The sequence below is a fragment of the Asterias rubens genome, chromosome 2 (genome assembly GCF_902459465.1).
Source record: "Asterias rubens chromosome 2, eAstRub1.3, whole genome shotgun sequence".
Classification (NCBI taxonomy): Eukaryota; Metazoa; Echinodermata; class Asteroidea; order Forcipulatida; family Asteriidae; genus Asterias; species Asterias rubens.
The window spans coordinates 5,845,813-5,858,442 of NC_047063.1; the positions used below are offsets into that span (position 1 = coordinate 5,845,813).

The window sequence follows — 12,630 nt, forward strand, 5'->3', positions numbered from 1 at the left end:
TCGAAGGGGCGGGTTACCCGAGCCCCCAAAACGGAACATAAGTCGAAGAGAGGTCGAGTTGGCAAGCAAGACGTTGTACCGGGTCTGATCCTTGCCACCGACCAAACCCAGAGCACGGGGCCGCCCATTGTGGCTAGCCGTCATGGCTCAATGGGTTCTGGCCTCTCAGGCCCCCTGGCACAGTGCAATGCAGCACGGGTGACCAGGGAGGGTTGTTAACCGGGTTTCCGGACCACGCAGCACCTGCCGACCCAATGGGTGTTGGGGCGCCGCTGGCCGGGGGAGGGCTAGGCGGACAATTGTCCCTGAGCGGGTCACGCTCTGACGGGCGCTCCACGGCATCGGGGGTGCCCATGGAACGCACCCCAGTACTCTTGTCAAAATTGAAAGTCATTAGGGTATTTGGAATGAAGCACACATTTTGTTCTGTCTTGCCTTCAATGAATAAAATGAGATGTGCTTTTCTGCAAAAGAAAAATTGTAACAAGTGTTTTTCCTTTTTGGCGAGCTGCAGAGCAGTGCGAGCCTATGTAATACCAATTTCCGTCCATTCGTCCGTCCAACCGTCCGTCCGCGTTAAAGTTTTTGGAAATGTTAAAGTTTTTGATTTAAGTTTAAGTCTTTGAGTTGAGTTGTTTTTGATATATACATGTACAAGCCAAAGTGAGATTGTTATATACAATTGCAAGTCATTTTCAGTGATTTTCAGCAATGTTTTCAAATAATGTTGAAGTTTTTGGAATAAAAAAAATATTAAAGATTTTTGGGATAAACAAAAAAATGTTATTTAAGTTTTTGGAATAAAATTTTTTTTGTTCAGGCTCATACATTGACATCTGGATTTAAAAGAAACAAAATCAAATTGAAATCTTGAAGTTTTGAAATAATTTGTTAAAACAAAAATCAAACTTTCTGTCACTGGTTCCGGTTGAATGAGCTGAAACAATGAAAAACATTAAATGATCATAACTCCTGATTGCAATGATGTTCTGACTTGAAACTTAAGTCAAATATTGCTTCTTACATGTAGTTTTATATGAAGAGATAAAACTTAAAGAGTTAAACACTGGTTTCAGTTGAATGAGCTAAAACAACAAACAAATTAATCAGACATAAATCCTCATTTCCATGATTTTCTGACTTGGAACCTAAATCAAAACTCAAAGAGTGCATTACTGAAGACTGCACAGTTTTAATCAAATATTGCTGCTTACATGTAGATAATATGAAAAGATGAAACTCAAAGAATTTATCACTGGTTCCATATGAATGAGCTAAAGCAATGAAAACCTTCAATGGTCATTACTTCATACTTGTCACGTCCCAACCCGTTGACCATCAGTTGATCAAATGATTGTTTTTTCTGTCAGTCATTGGTTCTATCTGGTGATCGGCAGCTTGCCATGGCAGCTTCGCTGTTCTAGTTTGTTATGTACTCCAAAAGAGAAATTGTTAAGACATTTGTATTTCTGTTTTTCTCATTCGTTATAAGAACGCCTCTGAAGTTTCTGTATTATGTTATTGTTTCAGAAAAACTCTATTGATCCTGTTTTACCTCTTTATGGGAAATGGCAGACTGAGTTATACATCCCCCCACCTGCAAAAGATGGCAAGGTTCCTCGCAATGAATATGGAAATGTTGAACTTTTTCAACCTTCAATGTTGCCCATGGGGACCGTACATCTTCATGGTATGTGTTTTCAAACAAATGTATTTGAATAAGTTTTTCAAATACAAGTTTTATCTGTTTATGGACTGCAAGACAATGGTTTCATTTTAACAAAATCAAATGGATGATGGAAACTACCTGGTTTTGTAAAACGTTCTCCCTAAGCAAATTAATACTATGATGACAATCACCTAAAAACACATACATGTTTAGCTTTGTTTCTATAATGATTGAGAAGTGTTTTTATTCTAAATGTTCCAACGTGTTATGGAAAGGACACTACCCCATCCCCCAACTGATTGCCCCCCCCCCATCCCCCAACTGATTGCCCCCCCCCCTCCTGCTGATTGCCCACATAGGTACATCATGTATATTAACTTAAAGGTCAGCTACTGGATGCTCTGAATTATCTTACCTTTTTTCGTAATAGACGGAGTCCATAGGAAACAGACAAAAAATATAACAAGTCACTTACCTCACATTAAAACATGGTAAAAAAAATTATCTGAAACGCTCCAAGCCGAAATTCTGAAATTGTGAGGTAAAAAAATCCCGCGCGACAAAGGACTTGTGAAGTCATATGGAAAATAGCGACCTCAATTTGCCAAAGCTGGAGAACTGTGCACAAACGCTAATGGGAAATTGCGCCAATGACGTCAAGGGGTCATTGCATATCATTATCGTAGATAAGCAGTTTTTGACTCTCAGCTGAAAAAGCAGCACGGAGAGGTTTTTTTTTGACTTGAATTATTTATTACTAAATGCAGATTTTAAGTGTAAAATGGTTATAAACCCGTATCTACAATGTCTAATTGGCCAAAAAGGTAATAGTTGAAATATTGAGATTATCCTGTAGCAAACATAAAATCATTCTTTTTCATTCGTTTTATACAATATTTGCGGGGCATAATGTCTAACAAAAAAAATTGCAAAAAGCACAATGCGAAGTAATGTTCTGATATTTTAAACTTTGCGCGTTGGACGTGAGACTGGAAGATAAAATTGTTATCACATGCGCGCTCGTGGAATACGCAAAAATATAGCGTGTCTGCGTCCCATATCCAACTCGGCTTTTGGCCTCGTTGGATATGGGACGCAGAAGCACTATATTTTTCTGTATTCCACTAGCGCTTGTGTGATAACTTATAATATTCGTACACCTTCTCTTGTTGACGTAGGCACAAACTCCACCTCCAGTAAGTTTATTTGAACTTAAAGTCCTGTCCATTCTTGCGCAAGCAAAACCCTCAATTTCTGATGTGTGTGGACTGTATGTACTCTTAAACCCTGTCTCACTAAAACACATCAGGCAACTGTCTCTATATTCATACTGGTAGTCAGTGCAGGCCTTTAATTCATCCATTTTGTTTCAAAGTCATTGTGAATCACCTGTGATTATTGAAGGATGTGGGGGACGAAACTTTCGACGTCTGAGTCGTTGGCGAATTCCACCCTATTTTTTCCCCTTTTCCACTGCTTTGTTTGAATCTCAATTGGAATGTCAATGTTGGGTGGGGCACTGGTCACTGGCCGAAGCTGCAGTAATTCCTGTCACTTGGACACGATGGGAAATGGCCGTCCATGTTCATTCACCCCCTCAGCAGGATTGGCGAGAATTTGTCTCAAAACTAACAGCAAAGAAATACAAATCCGTAAAAACCTGGTGCTTGATGCAAAAACGCAGCCTCACATTCACCAATAAGTCCAACAAATGTACTAAAAAGTGACAAAAACAAGACAAATATAAGACACCGAGCACACAAAGTGGTCGCCACAGTGCAGATGCCAATGAAAATGACTTTGTATTTGCAAACATTATTTATATGTAGGGTATACGTTTGATAGCTGTCAAAGACCACTGTACACCAGTATCCTTAGCTGGTGTACATGTACATGTACATTGTGTACATGTATACATGTACCTCCTTAACATTTATGCATAAAATAATGAACCTGTGACAGTTTGAGCTAATCGTGCAAGAAAACTTGCAAAAAACAATCCATTTTTACAGCAAGACGGTGTGTGTGTGTGTTTACATTTCACACATGTCGCGAGGTAGAGAATGGTATGTTACCTCATGTTCATCTCATAGGTTAACATTGCCACTGGCTACACCGCCAGCCTAATTGCTGTTCATCGCACATACAGGGACAATGGTATTCACGTCTTGAAATACATTTGGCAGGACATTTATCGGTGGTCAGAGGTCATAAGCAGGTACCACCAAGAGCAACTGACTACTTTTACTTTGAGCATTGGGCTCTAATCAATAATAACATCCAATATAGCATGCTACATCAGTTAAGCTACACAAAAATAGTAAATATTTTGTAGGATTTGATTGTTGTACTATTGCTTAAATAACTTGTTTCACTAATTTCATCTTGTAAATAGTCAAGTATAAAGACATTTTGTGTTTATTTGTTATATTTTTTATATTAACCAACAGTGCCTGGACTAAATCGTACTGCTAGAAAACTTGGTATAGATTGTGTACCTGCCATGGTTGGATGGGACTATCATAGTGGCTTCTGTCATCCAGTGTAAGTACAGCATTGTTATCAGAGTCACATGTATTTCCTACAAAAGATAAGCATGCTGTTATGATCAGATTTGTAATGTCTTTTGGTAAAAATGTGCGTTTTTTCTTCTTTCTAGATTGGATGGTTATATTGTTTGCACAGAGTTTCAAGATGTTCTTCTTGATGCTTGGGAGAAGGATCAGATAGAAATTGAGGCCAAAAGAAAAGAGGTATTTTTGTCCCTAGCTTTATTAAACTGTAACACTTGTAAACAATTTGCAAGAGGTGATTAATTTAGCTGCCTGTATGTGAAATATTTTGTTTGATTTAATTGTGGGTTCTTATATAGCGCTCATAAGCGTCAATCAGTGACCCTATCAAAACGCTCAAGGTATGTGGGACTTTGTTTGAATTCTGAGACCTACTCCTTTTGCATAGAACCATGTAATGTTTTACAAGGTGCTGTGGTGCAATATACTGCCAATCAAACCAGGAACGCGGGGCGTACCACTTGGTACCTTTACAGCCCCATTTGGGGCTAAACTGGGATGGTGGGAAAGTGGCGTCAACAGCCAGGTGGATAAGGTGCCAAAAGAAAAAGATTAAAGGTGCACTTTTTACAGGTGCAAGAAAAAAAAGGAAAGAATTTAAAGGACAATATTGCCATGCAGAGGCTGCATTGCTCTGATGGCAGGGACAATATTGTCATGCAGAGGCTGCATTGCTCTGATGGCAGGGATGGCTGATGTTTGGTCAACCTGTATGGATCGAGCTATGTGTAGGACAGCAGATGGTGGGAGCCTGTTCCAAACTGACATAGCCCTTGGAAAGAAGGCATATTTGTATGCATTAATGGTTGGAATTGAGTGGGTGATCGACTCGTTGTGAGATATGAGTAGCATGTTGAAAGCACTGTGGGAATGTAATATTGACAAAGTTGTAGTAAGTTTGGTAGTACAGTGTGCATGGTTGAATCAGACGACGAGTGTGAAGTAGATCCCAGTTTAATTGTTCAACAAGCCGTGTAACACGAGTTGTCAGTGAAGACAAATCTGGCTGCTCTCTTTTGAACCTGTTCAAGATGGTTTATGTCGGTAACAGTACTGGGGTTCCAAACTTCACTTACATATTCAATTTGTGGACGAACTAGTGCTGTGTAGGCTCTTGACTTAACCTGTTGGGAACAAGGCGATAAAGTTCTTCTCAGGAGACCTAGTGTACGACTTGCTTTCTGTGCAACTTGATGAGAATTCACTGTTGATGCTTCTCTTACTACCTCCCTTACATTACTCCCTGGTGCCTGTTGGTCTCTACTGACCTTTGAAGAACCCACTGATTATCAATTATGGTTTATTAAGTCAATTGTTTGTGCATGATGAGCATTGGAATGGTATTTGTAGCTATCAGATATGAGTTTTCCGTTTAGTGGAATAAAACAACTTTTAAAATAGTTTTACTGCAAAATTGTTTGTGAGAAAATGAATCTTGTAATTGCCACGTAGGTTGAGTGTTGTTTATATTTTTATTTCAGAGAATAGAGACACGTGCAGTGAAAAACTGGAAACGTCTTTTCACTGGTATTCTCATAAGAAAGCGTCTGAACAAACGCTTCAAAGTGGATACAGACCACAGCTTTGACGAGTAGAAATCCCACCTGCTGACCAATAACAATACAACAAGCCTTAAAGGAGACTGTGGTGGAGGCAATCGCTTACCTTTATAATAACATTTAACCAATTCTTTACAAATGATTCTTTTTCATTTGCATAGATAACTTTTGTTTGGATCAGTGTCTGTATATATAATCATAAAAAATTAAAGGTATGGTCACACTTTGGCAATGAAAAAAATTGTATAATCTGTATCCTAAAGCCTACTTGAAAAAAAGAATTGTAATTGTAGAGATCATCCTGTGGAATGGGTTGGCTCAAGTGCCTCCTGTTGAAGTATGTCAACAGAACTTGAATCTCCAAAAAGCACTATAAACAGAACAGCTTTGGAAGTTGTTGTATTGGTTGAATGATGCTCTCAATACAGAGATGCTATTGGTACCCGCTGTGAACAAGCACAGTGCTTTGCGTCTCCTTGATGTATATGTGCAAGGATTCAATGTTGTTGATGAAAAAAACAGTGATGTCCCTGGCATTGTATCATTAATTTAGGAAATGTTTGAGCCGTATGGGGAGGATGAGTACAGATGTTGGACCCTATATTATTTAGGATTACTTCCATATTGACTTCACTGATAAGAGTGCACATGGAAAGGGAAGTAAGATTAGCTCAGGATTTCTATTATGATTTAGGGGGGTTTATTTTTAGGGGTGGCTTCTATCATAGATGCTTCTAGTGATTGCACTACATCAGAGTAAGGTGTGTGAAAACAATAATGTCCATAATGTATACCCCATGGTGTTCTCAAAATCTTAATATGTACATGGAGGAGCAGTGATCACACCTAAGTTATGTCAAACATTTTACAACAGAAAAACAAATTTCAATCGACCTTTCCAATTCAATTATGTAAAGTACATTCATGCATGCGCACTAGACACTACTTGGCGAAACGAGTGAACATTATTCTCTTTTTTATGGTGGTGTGACGCATGTTTCCCAACCAATAGTATCTGTATGCATGTATGAATGTTATAAGAACATTTATAAAAACATCTATTCGTATGAGATTGTGCATGGCAAAAAGTTTATTTTAATGACATCTGGAAATTTTGAATGCAACAAAAAAGCTGAAGAGATAAAATTAAAAGAATGTAATTAATAGCCCGAGGTCGATTTCACAAAACTTTTCCCAACTAAACTTAGGATAGAACCTACTGTAGGATTTAGAACCAATCCTACGTAAGGATCACCTAGGATCGATTTCACAAAACTGTCTTAAAGACACTGTACACTGTTGGTCATTGTCAAAGACTAGTCTTCACAGTTGGTGTATCTCAACATATGCAAAAAATAAAATTCTAAATCTGAGGTCTCGAAATCAAATTCGTGGAAGATTACTTCTTTCTCGAAAACTATGTCACTTAAGAGGGAGCTGTTTGTCACAATTGTTTAAACCTCTCCCAATTTCTCATGATAATAATTATTTTGAGTAATTACCAATAGTGTCAACTGCCTTTAAAGACACTGGACACTATTGGTTTTGGTTAAAGACTAATCTTCACAGTTGGTGTATCTCAACACATGCATAAAATAACAAACCTGTGAAAATTTTAGCTCAATCAGTCGTCGAAGTTGCGAGATAACCATGAAAGAAAAAACACCCTTGTCACACGAAGTTGTGTGCTTCAAGTTGTGTTTGAATAAAGCATAGGCATGAAAGGTAAGCTTTTTTATGCCCCACAGTTGGCGAAGACAACAAAGGGCCATACTGTTTCCAACATGCAAGATATAATTTAATGAGGACTCAAATGTCAACATAAAACTTGGTGTGTGAATTGGTTATTGGATTCCTCCCTGAAGCCTGTCATTATTGAACCCCTTTGTAACATTGCGAGGTCACTGTGACAACAAATTGATGTTGGATTGATAACTTGGGATAGACTTTGCATATCAACTGCAAACTTGGTTTGTGGATTAGTCTTGGGGTCCTGGTCCTTACTCAAGATAAGATGAGTTCTAACTCTTTGTGAAATCAACCCAGGTATGTTTTTGAATGATATGAATCAATAAGTACATTCGTGTCCTCTGTATTCACTATCTAGAAGTAATCTGACGTTTTTTAAGTGTTTTCATATTCTCACATGTGTGTACATCAAACATGAGAGGTGAATAAAAAGGTAAGAACTTGCATGTAGATACTCAAGACTTTTGCCATTTGGCATTTGTTTATACTGATAGTTTACATTTGTATTAGTTGATGATATTTCAAGGTTACCAATAAAAATCTGAAACACTTTGTTTTGTTTATGCCATGTAACACAACTTTTATTTATTTATGTGTACAGTTCTAAAATAATAACATGTTTCCATCCTTACCCATGTTCGTTTAAAATACAAAAACATTTCTTATAGCAATGTACCGGTAAGGTGATCTACATTTTGGTTGTATGTTTTCTGCATTGTGGTTTGCAGAAAAACCAATACAGTTGTCTAAAGTAAAATGGTTTAAAAAAAGAGATGGTATGCTTAAGGTATCAACTTAGTATACTTAAAATATCATGTTATGTACATTTATACAAGATAATTAGTTGGGATTACCAAACAATACATTACATTGATGTGATTAACGTCCCATGTGCTGTGTTGTTCAAAAAACTTTTACAGAAAAACAAGTTGCCGTAATGCAAAGTAATATTCCACTACTTTCTTACTGTTTTTGTGTGTATATATTTTGTTTTCAGGGAATATTTTGCTAGTAAAGCACTGGTAGGCAAAGGGCAACTGGCTAGCTATTCAGATCAAGCTTTTATGTAGATTACTACTCAAACTTAATAGGCCCACATAGCCTTGATTCACATGCAATCAAACTCAAGTCAATGTACATGTATTTACTAGAAGTTTAAACATTTGATCTGAATAGCTAGCCAGTTGCATGAATGATTCAATATTTACTGTGCAGAATAATATTATTATCACTATCACAAGTACATAAGTTCAAGTACATATGAGGGTGTAAACAAAATATTTCAAAAGAAATATACAATAATATGAGTTTATGGTATGTTGACATTCTCCACAACACGGCAATTTAATGTCCATTATTTCCTCTGGTATGTTGACATTCTCCACAACATGGCAATTTAATGTCCATTATTTCCAACACTATTAAGCCCTTCACCACATTCAAGTATAAACTAATTGCATCACAAACTAATTCACTGCTTGTTTTTTGTTTTTAATACAAGGTATAGTTTAAATATTACAAAAACTTCATAATTGTACTTGCAAAATCAAATATAAAAACAAAAAATGCTTTATTTATATTTTGCAAAGAAAATTTGAGTACAAATACCTACATGTGTTTAAAATAAATCCATTATCTCGATACCCAGAATTGATATTGTTTTAATGTTCTCTCAATAAGTAAAGCATTTTGTGGAATAATATTTCAAGGGAAGTCTTTCACTATTACCTTCTGTAAACCCTGTAAGTTATTTGTAAATCTTTGTACTTTAAACTTTTGTTCTGTTTAGAAAGTGTCCAATGGCTTTAACAAAGCGTAACTGGTCAACATGTTTTTAAACGCTAAAAGTGAGACACAAATTATTTGTTTTACTCATTTCTCAAAAACTACCGCACCTCAGTAAGTAAAAAGTAAGGGAAGTTTGATGTAAATCTGTGGACATTATTGTGTTTTGTGTTCAGAAAAAGTACATAGACCTTTTGAAATCAGGTTGTTTTGATCCATACAAATGTTATTACTTTGAGAAAAATTTCAAAGAAACAGAGACTTAATTCATGAGGTAAACTGATTTTGTTTGGACAAAAACTAAACTTTCAATAACAAAATGATCATGAATAATTTGGTGTAAAAACATTCTTATTAATGTTGTTTTGCTGTAAATAACTTATTTTAAGTGATTGTAATGGAAACGAAGACTCCACAACATGAAAATAGATCCAATACTTAATTATTTGTTTTATATTTGTGACCAAATACAGTACAGGGCAAATTTTTGAAATGTCTGGGAAATAGTGTTAGTATAATATTTGACTTTGCCCATTTCAATTACTTTCCTTCTTTCCACATTCATATAAAAAGTACTATGAAAATGGAGTGTGCGATCAATTTAGTTTGACAATAGAACAGTTGATTTGTCAGTACCTGTGGCACTTTTAACTAATAAACAAATATGGACCAGTTTTTTTAAATAATGTTCAGTCTTTATATCCCATTTTAATACACCTTACCTCCACATGACAGGATTTGACAACATTAGAACCTATAAACTCTCCAAGGAAGTCATCTTTTTTATTCAAGGTTATAAAAAATAAAATTGGAAATACCTAAAAAGCACATGACACTATTGGTAATTACTCAAAACAACTGTTAGCATAAAACTTACTTAGTAACAAAAACAAAAGAGCAACGAAGAGCGGTTGATAGTACAAAACATTGTGAGAACCTCTAGGTAACATAGTTTTTGAGAAAGACGTCATTTCTAACTTAAAATTTGAATTGATTTCAAAATCAAGCATCTAAAAGCACACAACTTGTGCGATAAGGGGTGTTTTTTTTTTTACATTATTCTCTCGCAACTTCGACCAATTGTGTTCAAATTTCCACAAGTTTGTTATTTTATACATATGTTGAGATACACCAAATGAGAAGATTGGTATTTGACAATCACCTAAGGTGTCTATTGCCTTTAAAATTGTTTTGTTCACTTGACACAAAGTAAGATTCTACTACTCCTGTAAATCCATGTTGCCAAGATAAGCATGCAGTCTTTGAATGTAGCCATCGTCTGACCAGCAGACTTCTAGACTTTTAAACTCATGAGAGGAAATTAGATGGTGGAAGCTCGGACTGTGTATCATCCATGCTTGTCAGACTGCTTCGTCTACTGCTATGTAAAGAGGCAATTGGTGAAGATTGGCACAATAGTGGATCCACTCCAGTGTGCAAAGTATTATCGTCCATCATTTCCTCGATACTTGATTTGTTCTGTAACATATTTGCAGTTCTTGAGTTTCCAAAGCTGCCTTCAGTAGCAAAAGTAGCTGCTCTGTAAATGTTGCCACCATTCTCTTTCATCTCAGATTTTTCACCTTTAATGTTCAAATCAAGATCATTGCTCTGGAGACGCATAAATTCACCGGCTATATTTTCTGTCTTTGTCTCCTCACTAAGAGCAGTGCTTGGAATATTGAATTGCTTGCATCGCATTTCCAACTCCTGTGAGGAAAATATACAGAATTATTTTAAAGGTAAGGTCATAGATTGTCAAGAAAGATACAATAAAAGTCACATGTGAAAGTTGCAGCAGGAACCAGTGTTAAAGTTTACTTGCTGAGTAAATAGATTTGAAAAAACTGTCGGTATTTTCACAGGAACGTGGAATCCATACAACCACATCTATAGTTGCAGCATTCGTGAATGGACATTCATGCAGGAATCGTTTAAAAGATTCAAATGTTTTTTGGGGAAAAATTGTCCGTGAAGGGAATCCTTTCTCATATAAACTGCCCACAAGAAGTAAGAACACTTTTTTTATTCGCGTATATTTAGCTGTTCTAACAGTTCAGTCGTAACAGCGATTGTAATCGTCCAGATTTTTATTTTTTTCATCTGTTCCGACAGTTCCGTCGGAACAGCTATTGTAATCGTCCAGATTTTTATTTGTTTTTATTATTATTCTTTCTTTCCCTAAAACCCTATTGACTTAACACTTGACTTTTCAAATGTCAAATTGGAATAATTAGAAGTAGACAAATCATATACCATATTAAAGCTTATGACCTGACTTAATTTTTAGATGTATTTAGATTAACATTCTTAAGTTCACTTGACAACCGTATGAATATTTTATTAGGCAATATTGTTCCAATAATATCTCAAGAATTAAATATCCGATCCCAAATTTTTTTTCGGTAATGGACTTGTCTTGTATTATAGATGCTGTGTCTGGCCTAAAATGTTCAGTCACGTCATCATGACATCATACGCTTGCGTGTTATATTTTCTGTGTACAAAACATATGGCGCTAAAAGTGGAAACGTTTTACAAGTCAAAAACACAATAACTGACAATAAACCTCAAAATAATTTATCTGCTCGTTTTCAAAACTTCATATTCCGTGTTGAAAAATTAACTGATTCTAATAAGAGATGTTTAAGTCCATTAAAAGCAATCAAAGTACATCTATAATTATCGATTCATTAAAATTCTTGGCGTCATGGGTACAACTTGATACTTCATAAAGTGGATGCAGTCGCTTTCACAGCATCAATACACCTTATCCATGGTCAAGGCAATATAATACACTGTTGACCCGCATGGATTGGGGACTTCTTGAGGGGAGTCTATACGTTGTCAAGAAGCTGGCAACCTTTTATTAGTTTTCTAATCACGTTCTGGACCCATTACTTTGTACCTACTCCATTGGATTTGTACACAACCAATAGGCCTATATTGGATTCCTGTGGTGGTTCAGGGTTTTCGTTAATACGAATGGACGTTTTAATAGGGTTTTTGTAAAAGGCATTGGATTGGGGCAAGTTACATACCATCGTGTACCTAATCAATTTTGTTAGTACGAAAAAAAAACCAATTTTAAAACTGTGACGACATTACTTGTTAATTTATGGAAATTAGAAGCTTTAATGAGTTTTTCTTTGCAGCACTATATCTCAAGAAGTGTACGGCCGATTTCAAAGATTTTTTCAGTAATAGACTCCTTAGGCATGATAGATTTGCCTTGGGTAAACGTGACCCGATTTGACCTCTACTTCTGGATGAACCGGAAGTGGGACCATATCTA

The 12,630-nt window shown here is 36.2% G+C and overlaps 2 protein-coding genes across 4 annotated transcripts in view; one reads left to right on the forward strand and one right to left on the reverse strand.

The window, feature by feature from the left end:
* Window positions 1–7,132, forward strand: part of LOC117307078 (DNA repair protein complementing XP-C cells homolog) — a 48,991-nt gene extending 41,859 nt beyond the window's left edge. Inside the window, exons 14-17 of the mRNA XM_033791730.1 lie at window positions 1,531–1,690; window positions 4,120–4,213; window positions 4,329–4,422; window positions 5,724–7,132. Coding sequence (XP_033647621.1) covers window positions 1,531–1,690; window positions 4,120–4,213; window positions 4,329–4,422; window positions 5,724–5,837 — 462 coding nt within the window. The 3' untranslated portion in view covers window positions 5,838–7,132. The remainder of the gene's footprint in view (window positions 1–1,530; window positions 1,691–4,119; window positions 4,214–4,328; window positions 4,423–5,723) is intronic.
* Window positions 7,133–10,402: 3,270 nt separating this feature from the next.
* Window positions 10,403–12,630, reverse strand: part of LOC117306951 (microphthalmia-associated transcription factor-like) — a 54,861-nt gene continuing 52,633 nt past the window's right edge. For all 3 annotated transcript variants that reach the window (XM_033791546.1, XM_033791545.1, XM_033791548.1), the window contains one exon: window positions 10,403–11,045. In XM_033791546.1, the coding sequence (XP_033647437.1) occupies window positions 10,644–11,045 (402 nt within the window). In that variant the 3' untranslated portion in view covers window positions 10,403–10,643. The remainder of the gene's footprint in view (window positions 11,046–12,630) is intronic.